The sequence below is a fragment of the Periophthalmus magnuspinnatus genome, chromosome 1, assembly GCF_009829125.3.
Source record: "Periophthalmus magnuspinnatus isolate fPerMag1 chromosome 1, fPerMag1.2.pri, whole genome shotgun sequence".
Classification (NCBI taxonomy): domain Eukaryota; kingdom Metazoa; phylum Chordata; class Actinopteri; order Gobiiformes; family Gobiidae; genus Periophthalmus; species Periophthalmus magnuspinnatus.
Window position 1 is genome coordinate 51263 of NC_047126.1, and position 23738 is coordinate 75000.

General features: G+C 48.7%; 2 protein-coding genes across 2 annotated transcripts in view; both read right to left on the bottom strand.

The window, feature by feature from the left end:
- Nucleotides 1-1241: 1241 nt before the first annotated feature.
- LOC117373109 (protein Z-dependent protease inhibitor-like) lies at nt 1242-10931 on the bottom strand. The gene is made up of 6 exons (XM_033968969.2): nt 10886-10931; nt 10023-10291; nt 5708-5992; nt 5337-5610; nt 4702-4813; nt 1242-2684 (listed from the first exon to the last, which is right to left on the bottom strand). The coding sequence occupies exons 1-6, from the start codon at nt 10888-10890 to the stop codon at nt 2505-2507; spliced, it is 1125 nt and encodes a 374-aa protein (XP_033824860.1). The 5' UTR covers nt 10891-10931; the 3' UTR covers nt 1242-2504.
- A 3415-nt stretch (nt 10932-14346) lies between these two features.
- The window catches only part of eif4a3 (eukaryotic translation initiation factor 4A3), a 10041-nt gene continuing 649 nt past the window's right edge, over nt 14347-23738 (bottom strand). The window contains exons 2-11 of the mRNA XM_033968813.2: nt 22786-22858; nt 22429-22495; nt 21035-21230; nt 19983-20063; nt 19593-19734; nt 18285-18423; nt 17408-17523; nt 17029-17136; nt 14644-14771; nt 14347-14539 (exon numbers count right to left, since the gene is read on the bottom strand). Coding sequence (XP_033824704.1) covers nt 14523-14539; nt 14644-14771; nt 17029-17136; nt 17408-17523; nt 18285-18423; nt 19593-19734; nt 19983-20063; nt 21035-21230; nt 22429-22495; nt 22786-22858 — 1067 coding nt within the window. The 3' untranslated portion in view covers nt 14347-14522. The remainder of the gene's footprint in view (nt 14540-14643; nt 14772-17028; nt 17137-17407; nt 17524-18284; nt 18424-19592; nt 19735-19982; nt 20064-21034; nt 21231-22428; nt 22496-22785; nt 22859-23738) is intronic.

Below are 23738 nucleotides of genomic sequence, written 5' to 3' on the forward strand. Positions count from 1 at the left end.
CATGTGTGTAGGTCTGTCATGTGTGTGTAGGTCTGTCATGTGTGTAGGTCTGTCATGTATGTGTAGGTCTGTCATGTATGTGTAGGTCTGTCATGTGTGTGTAGGTCTGTCATGTGTGTGTAGGTCTGTCGTGTGTGTAGGTCTCTCATGTGTTTTGGTCTGTCATGTGTGTAGGCCTGTCATGTGTGTGTAAGTCTGTCGTGTGTGTAGGTCTCTCGTGTGTTTTGGTCTGTCATGTGTGTAGGTCTGTCATGTATGTGTAGGTCTGTCATGTGTGTGTAGGTCTGTCATGTGTGTAGGCCTGTCATGTGTGTGTAAGTCTGTCGTGTGTGTAGGTCTCTCGTGTGTTTTGGTCTGTCATGTGTGTAGGTCTGTCATGTGTGTAGGCCTGTCATGTGTGTGTAAGTCTGTCGTGTGTGTAGGTCTCTCGTGTATGTAGGTCTGTCATGTGTAGGTTCTGGGCTGTAGCTCTTGGTTCTGGGCTGTAGCTCTTGGTTCTGGGCTGTAGCTCTTGGTTCTGGGCGGTAGCTCTTGGTTCTGGGCGGTAGCTCTTGGTTCTGGGCTGTAGCTCTTGGTTCTGGGCTGTAGTTCTTGGTTCTCTGCTGTAGCAGACGTATATTGTTCTTCTTCATCACTGACATTGTCTCGTGATGTTTAAGACACAGGTTTATGTCTCTGAAGGACAAACGTGGATTCATTTTCCCATATTTCATGAAATAGACGTCCTTCTGCATCAAGTTTTCTTTTCTTGGACATTTTGTGGAGATTTGTTGAGTTGTTGTGTCCTTAGGCAAGACACTTCACCCACATTGCCTAGTATGAAAGTGGTGTGTGCATGAATGATAGGTGGTGGTCAGAGAGGCCAATGGCGCAGATTGGCAGACTCACTTCCATCAGGGCAGCTGTGGCTTAAAATCACCAAGTGTGGAAATGAATGACTCTAGTGTGGAGCTTTGAGAGGCTTTGACTGTAAGAGCATCACAAGTGCAAGGAGTGTTGTTATTCATTATCTTTTCTTGTACATTTTGGGGAGATTTGTTGAGTTTTCTTTGCCACAACGTGTTGGAGAAAAACATGTGGGGACCCTCCCATGTGGGAATTTCGTTTGTAGGGTTCAGGGCATAGGATTTAGGGCATATGAATGTAGGATTTAGGGTGTAGGGTTTAGAATTTAGGGCGTAGGGTTCAGGGCGTAACCTTACCAGGACAGAACCAGTACTAAACAGGATTAGACCAAAGCTGTACGTATTTGTTAGATGTTTATTGTTCAAAAGCAGAAGCAGAGCATCATGGGAATTGCAGCTCGTTACATCACAAATCTGTAAGTATTCACAATAAACTGCATCGTTCACAAAAAAAGTCAAAAACAGAGCCAAGACACAGCAGTCATTTTGTGTGAGACAAGAAGAGAGGAAACAAGGAGAGGAGACGAGGAGAGAGGAGACGAGGAAAGGAGACAAGGAGATAGGAGATGAGGAGACAGAGAGGAGACACGGAGTGCTATACTTGAGTACAAACCACAGACTGTATAAAGAAGTGGACTGAGTGTGACGTAACCCACAGCGTTCAGCTCCACATGACGCTCATCGAGGCGAGAGCAGTTATATCGGCTAATCTGGAGCAGAGTTTGAACCACGAGTATCATAGCAACCAAACAGCCAATCAGGAGAGAGGCTGTTGAAGGTAATGCCCCTTTCCGCCCACACCACTGGTTTAACAGGGAGCGGGCGCTTAGCAACGCTGTCAATCAAACCTGTTGCTAACGCTAACAGGAGCGACCTCGAGGAAAGAAGGCGTCTGATTTGTCTGTTATTTATGTTCATATTTTAATTTCGCTACAAAATAAAAACATTTTAAGATGCAGTTACAGAGAGGGGCCATGTTTTTACAGAGAGGGGCCATGTTTTTACAGAGAGGGGCCATGTTTTTACAGAGAGGGGCCATGTTTTTACATAGTTTGGAGCGCGGCGCTAGCAGGTTAGCTAGGTCCATTTATATATACAGTCTATGGTACAAATACATGTTTTTGTGTAATTAAAAGTGACAAAGTACAGGCTCAGCCAGCAATAGTGGAGCGGTAAGAGTAATAAAGTACTGTAGTATCTGCAGTAGTAGTAATAGTAATGTAGTGTCTGCAGTAGCAGTAATAGTACTGTAGTATTAATATCTGCTGAAACAACATTAAAAGTTCTACAAAACTCCAAGTTCAAAACATTTAATTTCATTTCATATTTAAGATGAACCAGGTCTAAACCAGGACTAAACCAGGTCTAAACCAGGACTAAACCAGGTCTAAACCAGGACTAAACCAGGACTAAACCAGGTCTAAACCAGGACTAAACCAGGACTAAACCAGGTCTAAACCAGGACTAAACCAGGACTAAACCAGATCTAAACTAGGACTAAACCAGGACTAAACCAGGACTAAACTGGGACTAACCCAGGACTAAACTGGGACTAACCCAGGTCTAAACCAAACCAAAAGGGGATGTGTTGTTGATTGGTCATTTCTGGGTGGGGTCGACAACTCGTCCAATCATCTGCAGCGTTCTCGTCGCTTCGTGGTAAACAACAAATACGAAAGGACGATTCACCGTGAGCCGAGGGGGCGGGATCTTAAATGAGCTGGCCACGCCCCCTGGCACCGAAGTCTCATCAACGGACAGAGTTGCCGAGTCCAGGACCTGAAAAACAGGTTTAGACGAGGTTTACATGAGTTTCACACCTGCAAGGATCTAAACCAGACTGAGGCTCTGAACAGGTTTAGAACAAGACACTGAGATACTTGAACCATGGCCTCGGATTTGAGGAGCTGATTCCCACCCCAGCCACTTCACACTCGGCTGCAAACCGCCCCAGTGCTGCAGGTCCTGGCTCGAAGAAGCATCAGGACAACATCTTCTGCAAACAGCAGAGATGAAATCCTGTGGTTACCAAACCAGACCCCCTCTGGCCCCTGAACTGGACCCTCTCTGGCCCCTGGCTGCACCTAGAAAGTCTGTCCATAAATATAATGAACAGAACCGGTGACAAAGGGCAGCCCTGAGTCCAACATGCACCGGGAACAGGTCTGACTTACTGCCAGCAATGAACACAGCTCCTGCTCCGGTCATACAGGGACCGGACAGCCCTGAGCAAAGAGCCCCGGACCCCATACTCCCAGAGCACCCCCCAAAGGACACCACGAGGGACACGGTCGAATGCCTTCTCCAGATCCACAAAACACATGTGGACTGTGGAAAATTCCATTGAGCCTCGAGGACCCGATGGAGAGTATAGAGCTGGTCCAGTGTCCACGACCAGGATGAAAACCACACTGCTCCTCCTGAATCTGAGGTTTGACTATCGGTCGGATTCTCCTCTCCAGTCCCTGGAGTAGACTTTACCGGGAAGGCTGAGGAGTTTGATTCCCCTGTAATTGGAACACACCCTCCGGTCCCCCTTCTTATACAGAGGGACCACCACCCCGGTCTGCCAGTCCAGTGGTACTGGTAGACCGCTCTGCGATGTTGCAGAGACGTGTCAGCCAAGACACACAACATCCAGAGACTTGAGGTACTCGGGACGGATATCATCCACCCCCGGAGCCTTGCCACCGAGGAGCTTGACAACCACCTCAGTGACTTCAGCCAGGGTGATGGACGAGTCCGCCTCTGGGTCCCCAGTTTCTGCTTCCTCCTCAAAAGACATGACGGTGGGATTGAGGAGATCCTCAAAGTATTCCTTCCATCATCCGACAACATCCCCAATCGAGGTCAACCGCTCTCTTTTTGCTTCTGAGACCACATGAGGCCCGCCGATACTTGTCAGCTGCCTCAGCAGTCCCCCAAGTCAGCAAGACTTGATAGGACTCCTTCAGCCTGACGCCATCTCTTACTTCCGGTGTCCACCACCAGATTCGGGAGTTGCCGCCGCGACAAGCACTGCAGACCTTACAACCACAGCTATAATAGAGGCGGAGAACATGGCCCACTCAGAGTCCATGTCCCCAGCCTGTCCCGGGATCAGGGAGAAGTTCTCCTGGAGGTGTGAGTTGAAGACCCTCCCTGACTGAGGGCTCCACCTGACGTTCCCAAGTCTGTCCGGCTTCCTCCTCCACCAGCGGATGCAATTCACCACCAGCTCTGCCCCTCCCTTCACCCGAGTGTCCAAGACACAGGGATGGAGGTCAGATGACACGACAACAAAGTCGATCATCGACCTCCGACCTAGAGTGTCCTGGTGCCACGTGCACTGATGGACACCCTTGTGCTAGAACATGGTGTTTGTTATGGACAAACTGTGACTCGCACAGAAGAACAACAACAGAACAATAACAGAACAATAACAGAACAATAACAGAACACCGCTCGGGTTCAGATCAGGGAGGCCGATCATCCCCCTCCAGGCGTCACTGCCGTTTCCACCGGTAAAACAACTAAGTCCCTGCTCAGTGCAGTGTCTAGTGCCCCTCCCAGGGACTCCCAGAAGCACGGGTACTCTGCACTGCTGTTCGGCCAGTAGGCCAACACACCAGTGAGAGACCTGTCCCCAACCCAAAGGCGCAGGGCACAACTCTCTCGTTCACCGGTGGGAACTCTTCTCCCCGCAGGCAACGCCAGAGAAATGAAGAGTCCAGCACTTCTCAAGGAGTTGGGTTCCAGAGCCCAAGCTGCTTTACCGGACTCTATGTGGATCTAAACTGGTTTTGGAGGGTCTTACCTGGGAGAGGGAGTTGTCGGCGAACACCTGAGTGACCCCCAGTTTCTTGAGGTTTAGTTTTAGAGGCGTGGCCTGTTCCAGAGCGAAGCGCGGCAGCTGCACCTCCAGACGCCTGTGTGCCACACACACACACACACACACCCCCACACACACACACACACACACAGTGTCATATCACTGTCAGACACCTACAGGACTCTGTGTTCTGATCTGTTAAAATGTTGTCTCCTCGTCACAAACAGATCTGGAGTTATGTTTTGTTTCATTCACACATGTTTTGAGAGTTCCTCTCTCAAACTGAAAACACTCTGTTCCACCTTGTGATGTCATCATGTGGTGATACAGGAAATGCTCCACTGTGTTTTGAAACTCCACCTTCACTAGAATCATTTGGATCATTTCAGTCCCGGAATTGCCTTTTTATACTGAACTAAAGGTAAAAGGAGCTGTTAACTTGAAAACTCCTACTTCATGACATCACGAGGTAGAACAGAGCATTTTGATCTTTGTAGATGTTACAGACTAATAATAAAGTGTGACTCAAACATGTGTGAATGAAACAAACACAACTCCAGGTCTGTTTTTGAGACTTCACTATAAAATTAATAATAAAATGCTAAAATAGCTAAACTCACGTCTTCTTGAGAGCTTGGATCCAGATCTGGACCTTCTCAGCGCTGAGCTCGTCCTCCAGTGTATTCACGTGCACGCCCTCGTCCGGCACCAGCACCAACATGGCTGCCCCCTGGTCCAGACCCAGCCTCAGGACCCCGGTCTTTAGGTCCCGGTCATAGGCCAACAAGAACCTCCCCGACGTCAGCATCATCGAAACCATCACAGTGTGGTACCGGTCCACAAAGAACCGCTCCTGTAGTGTCTGAGAGGCATTAAAGGGAACCGAGAACCGGGCTGAACCAGACCAGAGAGTGGACCAGAGAGGGGACCAGAGACCAGAGAACAGGATTACAATACTTAATACAGGACTGAAGCAGGTGTACAGACTCACCTTGTATGTGGAGGCCCGAGGCGAGGACGAGCTGTGGGTCTGGACCCAGGTCTAGTCCAGTACTTGGGATCTGGACCCGGTCTTGGGTCTGCTCCAGGACCCAGCGCTGGATGGAGTCCACAGAGTCCTGAACCGAGCTGAAGTCCACAGTCCGGAGATCGGCCCCAAAACTCTCCTCCAGATTCTTCCTGTACGCATCATCAGGCTCCGCCCCCTGCGCCACGAACCAGGCCACACCCCCAAGACTGCCACCGGCCATTGCTGCTCGAAGTCTAGAGACCAGGTCTACAAAAGAACCAGACCAGGTCTAAAACAGGTCTACAAAAGAACCAGACCAGGTCTAAAACAGGTCTACAAGAGAACCAGACCAGGTCTAAAACAGGTCTAAAAAAGAACCAGACCAGGTCTAAAACAGGTCTAAAAAAGAACCAGACCAGGTCTAAAACAGGTCTACAAAAGAACCAGACCAGGTCTAAAACAGGTCTACAAAAGAACCAGACCAGGTCTAAAACAGGTCTACGAAATTATGCTAAAATTTAGACTCACTATTATCGCGATTAACGATATTGTCATGATAATTATTAAACCAAGTCAGTATAATGTCCTCACATTTGGAGGTTATAGGTTCAGATTCATTCATGATGTAAAACCATGAGCCGCTGCAGCAAACTGTACAATCAGCTGTGCAAAATGCTGTTTAGCTAGCGCTAACCTAGCAAACACAGAGTCATACAAATCCAAACTAACACAAACTATATTCAATAGTTTATTTCACATGGTGAGTTACTTACGGTGGATATTTTCAGCTCAAGTTTGTCAAACGATGCAGTTGTTTGTGTCGTAAATGTGTGTGTATCCATCCATCCATCCATCTTCTTCCGCTTTATCCGGGGCCGGGTCGCGGGGGCAGCAGTCTAAGCAGGGACTCCCAGACTTCCCTCACACCGGACACGTCCTCCAGCTCCTCCGGTGGGACCCCAAGGCGTTCCCAGGCCAGCCGAGAGACATAGTCCCTCCAGCGTGTCCTGGGTCTTCCCCGGGGCCTCCTCCCGGTGGGACATGCCCAGAACACCTCCCTAGGGAGGCGTCCAGGAGGCATCCTGAGCAGATGCCCGAGCCACCTCAGCTGGTTCCTCTCAACGTGTAGGAGCAGCGGCTCTACTCCGAGCTCCTCCCGTGTGACCGCGCTCCTCACCCTATCCCTAAGGGTGCGCCCGGCCACTCTGCGGAGGAAGCCCATTTCAGCCGCTTGTATCCGCGATCTTGTCCTTTCGGTCATGACCCAGAGCTCATGACCATAGGTGAGGGCAGGAACGTAGATTGACCGGTAAATCGAGAGCTTCGCCTTCCGGCTCAGCTCCTTCTTTACCACAACGGACCGATACAGCGACCGCATCACTGCAGACGCTGCACCGATCCGCCTGTCAATCTCTCGTTCCATCCTTCCCTCACTCGTGAACAAGACCCCGAGATACTTGAACTCCTCCACTTGGGGCAGAGACTCACCACCCACCCGGAGAGAGCAAACCACCTTTTTCCGGTCGAGAACCATGGCCTCGGATTTGAAGGAGCTGATTCTCATCCCAGCCGCTTCACACTCGGCTGCAAACCGCCCCAGTGCTGCAGGTCCTGGCTCGAAGAAGCCATCAGGACAACATCATCTGCAAACAGCAGAGATGAAATCCTGTGGTTCCCAAACCAGGCCCCCTCCGGCCCCTGGCTGTGCCTAGATATTCTGTCCATAAATATAATGAACAGAACCGGTGACAAAGGGCAGCCCTGGCGGAGTCCAACATGCACCGGGAACAGGTCTGACTTACTGCCGGCAATGAACACAGCTCCTGCTCCGGTCATACAGGGACCGGACAGCCCTTAGCAAAGAGCCCCGGACCCCATACTCCCAGAGCACCCCCCAAAGGACACCACGAGGGACACGGTCGAATGCCTTCTCCAGATCCACAAAACACATGTGGACTGGTTGGGCATACTCCCATGAGCCCTCGAGGACCCGATGGAGAGTATAGAGCTGGTCCAGTGTTCCACGACCAGGACGAAAACCACACTGCTCCTCCTGAATCCGAGGTTCGACTATCGGTCGGATTCTCCTCTCCAGTACCCTGGAATAGACCTTACCGGGAAGGCTGAGGAGTGTGATTCCCCTGTAATTGGAACACACCCTCCGGTCCCCCTTCTTATACAGAGGGACCACCACCCCGGTCTGCCATTCCACAGGTACTGTCCCCAACCGCCACGCGATGTTGCAGAGACGTGTCAGCCAAGACAGCCCCACAACATCCAGAGACTTGAGGTACTCAGGACGGATCTCGTCCACCCCCGGAGCCTTACCACCGAGGAGCTTGCCAATCACCTCAGTGACTTCAGCCAGGGTGATGGACGAGTCCGCCTCTGGGACCCCAGTTTCTGCTTCCTCCTCGGAAGACGTGACAGTGGGATTGAGGAGATCCTCAAGTATTCCTTCCACCGCCCGACAACATCCCCAGTCGAAGTCAGCAGCTCTCCACCCGCACTGTAAACAGTGTTGGTGAAGCACTGCTTTCCCCTCCTGAGGCGTCGGACGGTTTGCCAGAATCTCTTTGAGGCCGTCCGATAGTCCTCCTCCATGGCCTCCCCGAACTCCTCCCAACCCCGAGTTTTTGCCTCTGTGACTGCCTGAGCCGCGGCACGCTTGGCCCGCCGGTACTCATCAGCTGCCTCAGGAGTCCCACGAGCCAACAAGGCTCGATAGGACTCCTTCTTCAGCTTGACGGCATCCCTTACTTCCGGTGTCCACCACCGGGTTCGGGGATTGCCGCCGCGACAAGCACCACAGACCTTACGACCACAGCTACGAGCAGCCGTATCGACAATAGAGGTGGAGAACATGGCCCACTCGGAGTCCATGTCTCCAACCTCCCCCGGGATCAGGGAGAAGCTCTCCCGGAGGTGGGAGTTGAAGACCCCCCTGACAGAGGGCTCCGCCAGACGTTCCCAGCAGACCCTCACAATGCGCTTGGGCCTGCCAGGTCTGTCCGGCTTCCTCCTCCGCCAGCGGATCCAACTCACCACCAGGTGGTGATCGGTTGACAGCTCAGCCCCTCTCTTCACCCGAGTGTCCAAGACACGCGGTCGGAGGTCAGATGACACGACAACAAAGTCGATCATCGACCTCCGACCTAGAGTGTCCTGGTGCCACGTGCACCGATGGACACCCTTGTGCTCGAACATGGTGTTCGTTATGGACAAACTGTGACTAGCACAGAAGTCCAATAACAAAACACCGCTCGGGTTCAGATCGGGGAGGCCGTTCCTCCCAATCACGCCCCTCCAAGTGTCACTGTCGTTACCCACATGGGCGTTGAAGTCCCCCAGGAGAACAACGGAGTCCCCGGTTGGTGCACTGTCTAGTACCCCTCCCAGGGACTCCAAGAAGGCCGGGTACTCTGCACTGCTGTTTGGCCCGTAGGCCGACACAACAGTGAGAGACCTGTCCCCGACCCGAAGGCGCAGGGACGCGACCCTCTCGTTCACCGGAGTGAACCCCAACACGCAGCGGCTGAGCTGTGGGGCAATGAGCAAGCCCACACCAGCTCGCCGCCGCTCCCCGCGGGCAACGCCAGAGAAATGGAGAGTCCAACCCCTCTCAAGAAGTTGGGTTCCAGAGCCCAAGCTGTGCGTGGAGGTGAGGCCGACTATATCTAGCCGGTAACGCTCAACCTCCCGCACAAGCTCAGGCTCCTTCCCCCCCAGCGAGGTGACGTTCCACGTCCCCAGAGCTAGTCTCCATGTCCGGAGATCCGGTCGTCGAGGTCCCCGCCTTCGACTGCCACCCGGAATGTGTGTGTAAGTTTGTGTAAATTTGTGTAAGTTGCTGGTGTTTCTCCTCGGAGCCGTATCTTTTTTCCTTCAGACTCTGATCGGTGGCTCATCTTGTTGCTCTTGTTTTTCAAATCCATAATAATTCCACACATCAGACTTCACCTTCTTGAGTGGAGGATATAAATGTGTGGAATCATCTGGATCCAGATCCACTGCCCACGAGCCACGATGTGACTGAGGTGAAGAACCGTCCCCAAATCAGAATACTCACAGAAGTGTCATTGCTTTGACAGAGCGCCCCCTTGTGGACAAACACCAGAACTAACATCTAAGCACCGTATTGAAACTGAAAACATGAGGCCGTCTGGAGCCATAAAGGCGATTATAATCGAGTGCAATGATCACGATTATTAAAAAATGACACAAACGATAATCGCAGATTAACGATATCGTATATCATCCCATCCCTACACAGTACACACATGTACACTTGTAGTACCTGCGGCCTGCAGGCCCTGCAGTCCCAGGGCCCGCTCCAGCTGCTCCCTGCCGCTCCCCGCGCTGCGCTCCAGGACCGAGCTCAGACTGAGTCCGGCTCCGTTGGGACTCAGGAGCAGGTTCTGATCCGAGTGAGATGCCGCCGACCGGAACAAACGGATCCCGAAGTCTGACCAGCGATGGGCCAGATCCTGGACCGGGTCTACGGACTGAGACCAGGACGTAGACCAGCACTGAACCAGGACCAAGTACAGAACCAGGACCATAGACCTGAGGACAGAGGTCAAGAAGAGTCTGAATAAAGAGCTAACCACTCTGCTACTGGACCGGGTCTACAAACCAGGACCAAGTACAGAACCAGGACTGAACCAGGACCAAGTACAGAACCAGGACTGAACCAGGACCAAGTACAGAACCAGGACCATAGACCTGAGGACAGAGGTCAAGAAGAGTCTGAATAAAGAGCTAACCACTCTGCCATTGTGGGTCTTCCCTGGAAACAGGTTCAATAAATACAAGAAACTAATAAAAAGCCTGGTTGTATCTGTGTGTCAGATGCCCTCCCATCCTCCACAGACCGGAAACGCGGCTCAGCCAATCAGAACACTCCGTTACATCTTTTAAAAACACGGTTAAAACATTTTAAAATGACGTAAACATCACGGGCGCGTCACAGGAGACGAGCCTGAGGAGCGGGAGCGCGCACCGTGGAGGATGCAGGCCTGGTGCACGCGCACAGGGGCAGCACGCGCACAGGGGCAGCACGCGCCTCGTGTCACGCGCTTCTTCTCTGCCTTTGATGAGTTTTAAATGTTTCTAAAAGACATAAAATATAAACATAACGGAGCGGTCTGACGCACTCACCTCATCCTCGCGACGCTGTTTTCACTGTGACGTCAGCACGCACAGGCCTCGCACACTTCCGGCGGGCCCTTTCACAATAAAAGCCTCTGATTGGATCAAACTCAAATTCAAAGGTCTTACACAAATTATTTAATCTCTGAACCCGCCTACGCGCGCCTTCAGCGGACTCCAGAAGTATTATTGTGTATTTGTACTAATAGTATTTGTACGATTACTGCGTGTTTGTACTATTTCCGCGTGTTCATATTTTAAGAGTTTACTGCACTGGATTAACCACAAACTCTTCAAATCAAAGGAGCCGTCACTCACCAGACACGAGAATCACAGAGGATCACACTCAGAGAATCACACTCACAGAGGATCACACTCACAGAGGATCACACTCACACGCTCACACTTTTGCACACACACGCTCACACTTGCACACACACGCCATCACACCCGCACACACACACTCTCGTACACACACGCTCACACTTTTGCACACACACGCTCACACTCTTGCACACACATGCTCTCTCTCGCACACACACACGCTAACACGCACACACTCACACTCTCGCACACACACTCTCGCACATTCACATTCACACACACTCTCGCACAATACACACTCACACTCTCGCACATACACGCTCACACCCTCGCACACGCACTCTCGCACATTCACATACACACACTCACACTCTCACATTTTTGGCAGAACTCGTCATAACTGGGAAAAATGAGACTTGCCCAGGTCGAGTATTTAGCCTCTGCTTGGCACATTTATGCTAATACAACTTTGTGTAGGGCACAGCCAAACAGTGCAAGTGCCATCAGAGAGAGTGAAACACACCACACCCTGTCTCTACAAAATAAATGTCTCTTACACAGAGAGTAACCACACTATTTTATGAACAATACAAAACACACATGATACAGCACTTGTAATAAATATTTCATCAGAGTTGAGAGCAATATTTAATTTTGTCTTTAAATCAGGGCGAATGATTGTTTGGACTTTTATATTCTGTGGACAAAGCACTGAAATGTTTGTCGAGTTCAGCAGCAACATCAATAAAACATGTTTCAAGGCGGATGCCCCGACCTTGGACGACTGGAACAGATCATAGTGTAGAGAGAGTGACACAGAGAGTGTGACACAGAGAGTGATACATAGAGTGATACAGAGACAGTGACACAGAGTGACACAGAGAGAGTGACACACAGAGTGATACAGAGAGTGACAGAGACAGTGACACAGAGAGAGTGACACAGAGAGTGATACAGAGAGTGACAGAGACAGTGACACAGAGAGAGTGACACAGAGAGTGATACAGAGAGAGTGACACACAGAGTGATACAGAGAGTGACAGAGAGAGAGTGACAGAGACAGTGACACAGAGAGAGTGACACAGAGAGTGATACAGAGAGAGTGACACAGAGACAGTGACAGAGACACAGAGAGTGATACAGAGTGTCACAGAGAGTGATACAGAGAGAGACAGTGACACAGAGTGACAGAGAGTGATACAGAGAGTGACAGAGACAGCGACAGACAGTGACACAGAGAGTGATACAGAGAGAGTGACACAGAGAGAGTGACAGAGACAGTGACAGAGACAGTGACACAGAGAGTGATACAGAGAGAGTGACACAGAGAGAGTGACAGAGACAGTGACACAGAGAGTGATACAGAGAGTGACAGAGACAGTGACAGACAGTGATACAGAGAGAGTGACACAGAGAGTGATACGGAGAGAGTGACAGTGACAGAGACACAGAGAGTAATACAGAGAGAGAGACACAGAGTGATAGAGTGACACAGAGTGATAGAGAGTGACAGAGACAGTGACACAGAGAGTGATACAGAGAGAGTGACACAGAGAGTGATACAGAGAGAGTGACACAGAGTGATACAGAGAGTGACAGAGACAGTGACACAGAGAGTGACACAGAGTGACACAGAGACAGTGACAGAGACACAGAGAGTGATACAGAGAGAGTGACACAGAGAGTGATACAGAGAGAGTGACACAGAGTGATACAGAGAGAGTGACAGAGAGTGACACAGAGAGAGTGACACAGGGAGAGTGACACAGAGTGATACAGTGATACAGCGACAGAGACAGTGACACAGAGAGTGATACAGAGAGAGTGACACAGAGAGTGACAGAGACAGTGACAGACAGTGATACAGAGAGTGACACAGAGTGATACGGAGAGAGTGACACAGAGACAGTGACAGAGACACAGAGAGTAATACAGAGAGAGACACAGAGTGATAGAGAGAGTGACAGAGTGATAGAGTGACACAGAGTGATAGAGAGTGACAGAGACAGTGACACAGAGAGTGATACAGAGAGAGTGACACAGAGTGATACAGAGAGTGACACAGAGTGATACAGAGAGAGTGACAGAGAGTGACACAGAGAGAGTGACACAGGGAGAGTGACACAGAAAAAGTGATACAGGGAGAGTAACAGCTCAACAGTCCCGTGCGTAACATTGTTTTGTTTTAAGTTGGGGGGGATCACACACTGATCTGTGTGAAGTTGGAGAAGCTGTTTGTGGAAACTTTCCCGTGTCTGAAAGTGCAGAGGTTCAAGGGAGAGAAACGTGAGGAAGACGCTGTTTGCATATGTCATCCATATATACTAATATACATACACTTATATGCATGTTTCCAGTACTTGAAGCGCTTCAGGGATCTGGAGAAGGGCAGCGAGGGTGTTCAAACTGGCAAAAAAACACCTTGCACTCCATAAGCGTTGAGACCCCTTGAGTCAGTAAACTAAGATGTACAACAGTGAATGAATAAGGCCTTAGGTGCCTTTTCTTTACCCTGCACCCCGTTTAAACCAGCTGCCGTTACCACTGCGCTGTGGTAACACTGTGCCACAACTTTATCCAGAGAACATCCATCATCAGCCACTGGTCACATCTTCAAATATGACCAAACGCTCGCCAGCTGTGTCAGACAGTGGAGTGAGAGCTGCGGCGCGTCACACGTCCATCACTGCGACAGAAGAGACAAACTGACAGTCCGTCACTGACAGTGAACAGAGACCCGTTTACTCTGAAGGACATAATCTGAAATATAAATGGATAAAAACTCCACAATAAACAACACTCAAATGAGGTTATAATACGACAAAAGGAACAGAGAATTTATTTTTTAAAAGTAAATTCACTTTTCTGAGCATGTTTAGTTCAGCAGAGGACTTTCTGAACCTGACGACTGAAAGATATTTGTATTACAGGACGATTACTGCAGATATGAGACCTGGAGCTGCTGAAAAAACAAATGACTCAGATTTGATCTGGAAACAGCCCAGAAAGTCTCTCACACAAACACGCGCGCACACACACACACACACACACACACACAGACCCTGCAGGGTCAGTTTTATTATACCCTCATATAAGCGTCTGCTCATGTGACTATAGAATTATGACATCATCAAAATGAGACACTGTGCTTCAAACTGAGGCTTTATTTACAAAAACACTTCTGTTCAAATAAAAGTCTAAAAGAAATAAAAACAAACACATTGAAAAATATAATTCCACAATGACTCCGCCCACAGAGAGGTGATGCCGCACAGACTCCGCCCACAGAGAGGTGACACCGCACAGACTCCGCCCACTGAGGTTAGATCAGGTCAGCCACTGTAAAAGAGAAATGTGTTAAACCATTTACACAGTTCAAAGATCAGTACACAGGTAGTAACAGTTGTATTTGTAGCAGTACTTTTAGCAGTACTTGTACGTACCGTTCATGGGCATCTCGTCGATCTGAGTACTGTAGTACTGCTCGATGTCTCTCAGGATTCTGATGTCGTCATTTTTGACAAAGTTTATGGCCACACCTTTTCTGCCGTATCGCCCAGACCGACCAATCCTGAGAGAGAATGGAGAAATGGGCGGGGTCAGTGTCCCTGTGACATTCATTCTGATCTCAGTGGTAGTAGTGGTGGTTGTAGTAGTAGTAGTAGTGGTTGTAGTAGTAGTAGTAGTAGTAGTGGTTGTAGTAGTAGCGGTCGTCTGTCACAGATGTTAAACTGATATAAACTCTACAGTTTTTGGGGGATTTTGTATCATTTTATTCATTTTTAAACAGTGAGGGTCACAAAAAAGACGTATAGTAGAATATTTTAGAGTGTTCACATGCATGTGTGTGTGAGGGCGAGTGTTCACGTGTGTGTGAGGGCGAGTGTTCACGTTAGAGGTAAGATCGGGCCTAAAAAATCCAGCCCGGTATTAAAGCCCGACCCAGCCTGAGCCCGACCAATTAACTTGATTTGCAGGCCCGAGCCCGAAGCAAACCTGAAATTTCATATTTTATTTGTGAGGATAAATAAAAAAAATAAAGAACCAAACAAAGTTAAACATGCGTAAAAATAAGCCTAGTAATAAAAAACCTTCGCCACTAACTACTGAAAATGGTCTAAGGTCCTGACAGCAAAAGTCCACGCACTTGTCTGTGATGACCTGCTTAGCGCGAAGACGTGCGGTCTGTGGGACAAATGATAATATAGATGTTTGATCATCACTTTTGCCAGTACAGCTGTTTAAATGCCTGCTCAGCGTCGAGGTGCCAGTCTTTTTGCTCTCGTATGAAGCAAAGCGCCACATTTACCACATTCAGCGAAGCCAACGCAAGTTTCTGTAGCATTTTCTACAATCAATTTGAAGCATTTCCACACCTCACTCTTGCCGGTGCGTGTTTGCCTTTTCAGTTCCCCTGTCTTTAGTTTATCCTTTACTTCTTGCTGCTCCATATCAGGGACACCAGGTCTAAATAGATGTGGACTTGCGGAGGTGAAGAGGGGGCGTTCACGTGCGCAGAGTGTGCTCTGGCTCTGCGGCTCCTGTTTAGTAGTTAAATAGAATTACCTTACAGCGCCTTCTCTGTTTTATCCAAATAATTTTTTTTATAACAAGTATTCCTAAGTTTAGTATCCACACATCGTTTTAGTATACATTTTTATAAACACATATTTATTTTAAAAAAGTCAGCTAGAGAGAAGCCCGACCCGAACGTAATGATTGACATTTTAGGCCCGACCCGGCCCGAAATTCGGGTCGGGTCGGGCTCGGACTCAAGATCTTACCTCTAGTTCACGTGCATGTGTGTGTGAGGGCGAGTGTTCACATGCATGTGTGTGTGAGGGCGAGTGTTCACATGCATGTGTGTGTGAGGGCGAGTGTTCACATGCATGTGTGTGTGAGGGCGAGTGTTCACATGTGTGTGTGAGGGCGAGTGTTCACATGTGTGTGTGAGGGCGAGTGTTCACGTGCATGTGTGTGAGGGCGAGTGTTCACGTGCATGTGTGTGAGGGCGAGTGTTCACGTGCATGTGTGTGAGGGCGAGTGTTCACGTGCATGTGTGTGTGAGGGCGAGTGTTCACGTGCATGTGTGTGTGAGGGCGAGTGTTCACGTGCATGTGTGTGTGAGGGCGAGTGTTCACGTGCATGTGTGTGTGAGGGCGAGTGTTCACGTGCATGTGTGTGTGAGGGCGAGTGTTCACGTGCATGTGTGTGTGAGGGCGAGTGTTCACGTGCATGTGTGTGTGAGGGCGAGTGTTCACGTGCATGTGTGTGTGAGGGCGAGTGTTCACGTGCATGTGTGTGTGAGGGCGAGTGTTCACGTGCATGTGTGTGAGGGCGAGTGTTCACGTGCATGTGTGTGAGGGCGAGTGTTCACGTGCATGTGTGTGAGGGCGAGTGTTCACGTGCATGTGTGTGAGGGCGAGTGTTCACATGCATGTGTGTGTGAGGGCGAGTGTTCACATGCATGTGTGTGAGGGCGAGTGTTCACATGCATGTGTGTGAGGGCGAGTGTTCACATGCGTGTGTGAGGGCGAGTGTTCACGTGCATGTGTGTGTGAGGGCGAGTGTTCACATGCATGTGTGTGTGAGGGCGAGTGTTCACATGCATGTGTGTGTGAGGGCGAGTGTTCACATGCATGTGTGTGAGGGCGAGTGTTCACATGCATGTGTGAGGGCGAGTGTTCACATGTGTGTGTGAGGGCGAGTGTTCACATGTGTGTGTGAGGGCGAGTGTTCACATGCATGTGTGTGTGAGGGCGAGTGTTCACATGCATGTGTATGAGGTGTATTTACAGTAGTAGTTTTTGCAGTATTTGTAGTAGTACCTGTGTATGTACAGCTCTCTGTTGTTCGGGAGGTCATAGTTTATGATCAGTGAAACTTGAGGAACGTCGAGACCTCGAGCCCAAACATCTGTGGAGATCAGAACTCGACTGGAACACAAACAGGTAAACCAGGTAAACAAACAGGTAAACAAACAGGAAACACAAATGTAGAACATTCAGATACAGTGCAGAGCTCAGGCCTGTCAAAAACTATAAATACCAAAAAAGTCCCATTGACAAAAATGAACCTTTCCTGAATCTGTTTATAAAGATGTTGAGCTAAATCTGAACAAGTGAGAGAGACGGGAGTTACACAGACAAGACACATGGGAAAAGAACACAAAGTACAACATTTATAATCAGTATAATCAGTCTGTACCTGGCTCCAGATCTGAACTCCTTCATGATGGACTCTCTCTCCTTCTGGGGCATGTCTCCGTGCATTGACGACACTGTGAAGTTCGCCTCACGCATCTTCTCTGTCAGCCAGTCCACCTTAAACACACACACACAAAATCAGTCCACCTTAAGCACACACACACAAAAGCAGTCCACCTTAAACACACACAAAATCAGTCCACCTTAAACAGACTGTAAACTGAAAAGTCCACCTTAAACACAGACATAAACAGAAAAGTCCACCTTAAACACAGACGTAAACAGAAAAGTCCACCTTAAACACAGACTGTAAACAGAAAAGTCCACCTTAAACACAGACTGTAAACAGAAAAGTCCACCTTAAACACAGACGTAAACAGAAAAGTCCACCTTAAACACAGACTGTAAACAGAAAAGTCCACCTTAAACACAGACTGTAAACAGAAAAGTCCACCTTAAACACAGACTGTAAACAGAAAAGTCCACCTTAAACACAGACTGTAAACAGAAAAGTCCACCTTAAACACAGACTGTAAACAGAAAAGTCCACCTTAAACACAGACGTAAACAGAAAAGTCCACCTTAAACACAGACGTAAACAGAAAAGTCCACCTTAAACACAGACTGTAAACAGAAAAGTCCACCTTAACATGAGCATGTTTGGTTCTTTTTACACCGACAACGTTTTTTGTCGTTTTACAAATATACTTTTTTGCCCCATTAAAGGTTCTTTCACCGTCACAGCGGACTGCGGAGGTCGGCCCCTTTCACGCCACACTTGTCGCCTCCAGAGTGGAGCCGCTCCGAGACGTCCCGTTTGAAGGTCACAGTCGGGTCGCGCTCAGGTCGTACAGGTCACAGTCGGGTCATATTCGTACCTTTCTCTTGGTGTTGCAGAAGATGACGGCCTGTGTGATGGTCAGTGTGTCGTACAGGTCACACAGAGTGTCAAACTTCCACTCCTCTCTCTCCACGGCCACGAAGAACTGCTTAATGCCCTCCAGAGTCAACTCATCACTGTGGGAGAGGTCAGAGGTCAGAGGTCAAGCAGGGTCAAACCAGAGTCAACTCATCACTGTGGGAGAGGTCAGAGGTCAGACAGGTGATACGTCCTTCTGTGCTTTAAACATCGTCTGACCATCTCGTTCATCTCTCCCTCTCTCGTCTGTAGTTATATTAAATCTCACCATTTGACCCTGAGCATGGGGTCGGTCACTCTCCTCCTCTCCCTCCCTCCCCTCCTCTCCCTCCCTCCCCTCCTCCCTCCCTCCCTCCCCTCCTCTCTCCCTCTCCTCCTCTCTCCCTCTCCTCCTCTTCCTCCCTCCCTCCCTTCCTCCTCTCCCTCTCCTCCTCCTCTCCCTCTCCTCCTCCTCTCCCTCCCTCCCCTCCTCCCTCCCTCCCTCCTCTCTCCCTCTCCTCCTCTCTCCCTCTCCTCCTCTCCCTCCCTCCCCTCCTCTCCCTCTCCTCCTCTTCCTCCCTTCCTCCTCTCTCTCCCTCCCTCCCTCTCCTCCTCCTCCTCTCCCCCCCCCCTCCTCCTCTCTGTAGTTGTACGAGGGTCATTGAATAAATAAGATGAATTTTTCGGTTTAAGGACTTCTAATACAGTTAGAATCTTACTTTTTTTGTTTGTTTTTCTTGTTTTTCACATGGATTTAATTTCTTTTGCAGATTAAAAAAACCTTTGAAAGTTTTGGCGATTAACAAAGATGGACGACCAAGAAGCTGCAGGATTGAACAGCGGTCATTTATCAAGTTTTTGTGTTGCTGAAGGTGCAAACCCGTTGAAATTCACAGGAGTCACTGTGTCTGGTGCCACATGTTTCAGCCAAAAAAATGTCTACAAGTGGCTAAAGTGTTTAAAGACGGAGCAGCGTCGAGGATGATGGGAGGGAGGCTACAGAAGTGACGTCTCCTGAGGTGAACCAGACACAGTGACTCCTATGAATTTCAACAGGTTTGCACCTTCACCAACCAAAAACTTGATAAATGACCACTGTTCATCCTGGAGCTTCTTGGTCGGCCATCTTTGTTAATCGCCAAAACTCTCAAAGTTTTTTTTAATCTGCAAAAGAAATTAAATCCATGTGAAAAACAAGTTAAAAAAAAAGTAAGCTGTAAATGTATTAAAAGTCCTTATACTGAAAAATTCACCTTATTTATTGAATGAGCCTCGTATTAAATCTCACCGTTTGACCAGGATGCGGATGGGGTCGGTCATAAACTTGTTGGTCATCTCCAGGATCTCGTGGGGCAGAGTGGCGCTGATCAGAACCACCTGAGTCGCAGGAGGAAGGTACCGGTACACATCATAGATCTGCTCTTTAAAGCCTACAGAAAGAGAGGAGGAGGTGAGAGGAGAAAGAGGAGCAGAGGGAGAGAAGAGAGGAAAGATGGAAGCACTTGTGCATTTGTGGAGGTAAAGATGCTTGTGTTTGTTCTGCTGTTGTGATGCTTCCAGTCAGATTCAAGTATTTGTTTTAACGTTAACTTAGAGCTCCAGTCATCAGTGAGCCGTTACCGTGGTTACAGGTCAGTACATTTGTTTTGTTAGTGTTACCGTGGTTACAGGTCAGTACCTTTGTTGAGCATCTCATCGGCTTCGTCCAGGACCAACATCTTTATGGCTCTGGTCCTGAGGCTGCGGCGCCGGATCATGTCTGAGGAGAAAACAAAAGAAACAAAAAAAACACACGAGTGAAACAAACAAGAGACAAACACACGAGTGAAACAAACAAGAGACAAACACACGAGTGAAACAAACAAGAGAAACACACACGAGTGAAACAAACAAGAGACAAACACACGAGTGAAACAAACAAGAGACACACACACGAGTGAAACAAACAAGAGACAAACACACGAGTGAAACAAACAAGAGACAAACACACGAGTGAAACAAACAAGAGACAAACACACGAGTGAAACAAACAAGAGACAAACACACGAGTGAAACAAACAAGAGACAAACACACGAGTGAAACAAACAAGAGACAAACACACGAGTGAAACAAACAAGAGACAAACACACGAGTGAAACAAACAAGAGACAAACACACGAGTGAAACAAACAAGAGACAAACACACGAGTGAAACAAGACAAACACACGAGTGAAACAAACAAGAGACAAACACACGAGTGAAACAAACAAGAGACAAACACACGAGTGAAACAAGACAAACACACGAGTGAAACAAGAGACAAACACACGAGTGAAACAAGAGACAAACACACGAGTGAAACAAGAGACAAACACACGAGTGAAACAAACATGTCCACACACACAGTAAAAGGGAGTGTGGCGTCACCCACAGCGTTCGGCTTCAGTCTAGTAAAGCTCATCGGGGCTAGAACAGTTACAGCGGCTGGAGCTGCTTCATATTTGAAATTGACAATGAGTATCATAGTACCCAAAGAGCCAATCAGGAGCGAGGTTGTTGAAGGTAACGCCCCTTTCCCTGTTATTAAGTTCACATCTTGATTTGGGGAGAAAACTGAAATAGAAAACCCACGATCACGTAGAGTGGGTTAATACCAACGTTTTAAGAGAGTGGCCACGCTCTTTACATGAAGTGAATTGAAGCCAGAGTCGATGGAACAACGCCCATTCTCACACACACTCTCTCTCACCGAACACTCTCCCGGGCGTGCCGGCGACCACGTGCTGGCCGTAGTCCAGTTTGCGAATGTCCTCGCCCACATTGGTGCCCCCGATGCAGGCGTGGCACTGCACGTTCATGTAGTCGCCCAGAGCCAACAGAACCTTCTGAATCTGCCCAGCCAGCTCCCGAGTAGGACCCATGATCAGAGCCTGAGTCTCCCTCACCTGGAACAACACCAACCAGAGATTAAAAACACAGACCAGAGATTAAAAAAACAGATCAGAGATTAACGACAGACCAGAGATTAAAAACACAGACCAGAGATTAAAAAAACAGACCAGAGATTAACGACAGACCAGAGATTAAAAAAACAGACCAGAGATTAACGACAGACCAGAAATTAAAAAAACAGACCAGAGATTAACAACAGACCAGAGATAAAAAAAACAGACCAGAGATAAAAAAAAACAGACCAGAGATAAAAAAACAGACCAGAGATAAAAAAAACAGACCAGAGATAAAAAAAACAGACCAGAGATAAAAAAACAGACCAGAGATTAACGACAGACCAGAGATTAAAAAAACAGACCAGAAATAAAAAAAACCAGACCAGAGATTAACAACAGACCAGAGATTAACAAAACAGACCAGAGATTAAAAAACCAGACCAGAGATTAACGACAGACCAGAGATGAAAAAAACACAGACCAGAGATTAACGACAGACCAGAGATTAAAAAAACAGACCAGAGATTAACGACAGACCAGAGATTAAAAAAACAGACCAGAGATTAACGACAGACCAGAAATTAAAAAAACAGACCAGAGATTAACAACAGACCAGAGATTAAAAAAACAGACCAGAGATTAACGACAGACCAGAAATAAAAAAAACAGACCAGAGATTAACAACAGACCAGAGATTAACAACAGACCAGAGATAAAAAAACAGACCAGAGATTAACGACAGACCAGAGATAAAAAAAAAACAGACCAGAGATTAACGACAGACCAGAGATTAACGACAGACCAGAAATAAAAAAAACAGACCAGAGATTAACAACAGACCAGAGATTAACAACAGACCAGAGATTAACAACAGACCAGAGATTAACGACAGACCAGAGATAAAAAAAACACAGACCAGAGACCCTCAGACCTCCTGTAGGCCCCTTTAGACCTCCTGTAGGCCCCTTTAGACCTCCTGTAGGCCCCTCTAGACCCCCTGTAGGCCCCTCTAGACCCCCTGTAGGCCCCTCTAGACCCCCTGTAGGCCCCTCTAGACCCCCTGTAGGCCCCTCTAGACCCCCTGTAGGCCCCTCTAGACCCCCTGTAGGCCCCTCTAGACCCCCTGTAGGCCCCTCTAGACCCCCTGTAGGCCCCTCTAGACCCCCTGTAGGTCAGTTGAGATCCTCAGACTCACCTGGATGTCAAGACACTGGAGGACGGAGATACAGAAGGTGGCAGTTTTTCCAGTTCCAGACTGAGACCTGAAACACACAGGTATGTCAGATGCCCTCCCGGTGTAGTGTGTGTGTGTGTCAGATGCCCTCCCGGTGTGGTGTGTGTCAGATGCCCTCCCAGTGTGGTGTGTGTCAGATGCCCTCCCAGTGTGGTGTGTGTCAGATGCCCTCCCAGTGTGGTGTGTGTCAGATGCCCTCCCAGTGTGGTGTGTGTGTGTCAGATGCCCCTCCCAGTGTGGTGTGTGTGTCAGATGCCCTCCCGGTGTGTGCTGTAGGCTGTAGTTTTTTGGTGGGGCTGTAGGGGACGCTGTTCTTACTGAGCGATGACGTCTCGGCCTTTAATGATCTGTTTGATGGCTCTCTGTTGGATCGCAGACGGCTTCTCAAAACCTGTAACAGAAAGACCAGGTCAGGACCGGAGACGGGCCCAGGTCAGGACTGGAGACGGGCCGGGACTAAGATTTGGCCCCCATCTCAAAGGCTCAGTCTTTGACTCAAACCACCAGGGGCCCCAGTCACAGAGAGTCTGAGATCGCCGTGTACTCCGCCGTGTACTGCTCCACAAATTGGTCCAGGACTGTTTACATCAGCAAACTACTGATCCACCTAAGATCACACACCCATGACACCCGAAGAATTAAACCTGGACCACATCAGGTCTAAAGCAGGACTAAACCTGGACCACATCAGGTCTAAAGCAGGACTAAACCTAGACCACATCAGGTCTAAAGCAGGACTAAACCTGGACCACATCAGGTCTAAAGCAGGACTAAACCTAGACCACATCAGGTCTAAAGCAGTACTAAACCTGGACCACATCAGGTCTAAAGCAGGACTAAACCTAGACCACATCAGGTCTAAAGCAGGACTAAACCTGGACCACATCAGGTCTAAAGCAGGACTAAACCTAGACCACATCAGTTCTAAAGCAGGACTAAACCTGGACCACATAAGGTCTAAAGCAGGACTAAACCTGGACCACATCAGGTCTAAAGCAGGACTAAACCTAGACCACATCAGGTCTAAAGCAGGACTAAACCTAGACCACATCAGTTCTAAAGCAGGACTAAACCTGGACCACATCAGTTCTAAAGCAGGACTAAACCTAGACCACATCAGGTCTAAAGCAGGACTAAACCTAGACCACATCAGTTCTAAAGCAGGACTAAACCTGGACCACATCAGGTCTAAAGCAGGACTAAACCTAGACCACATCAGGTCTAAAGCAGGACTAAACCTAGACCACATCAGTTCTAAAGCAGGACTAAAC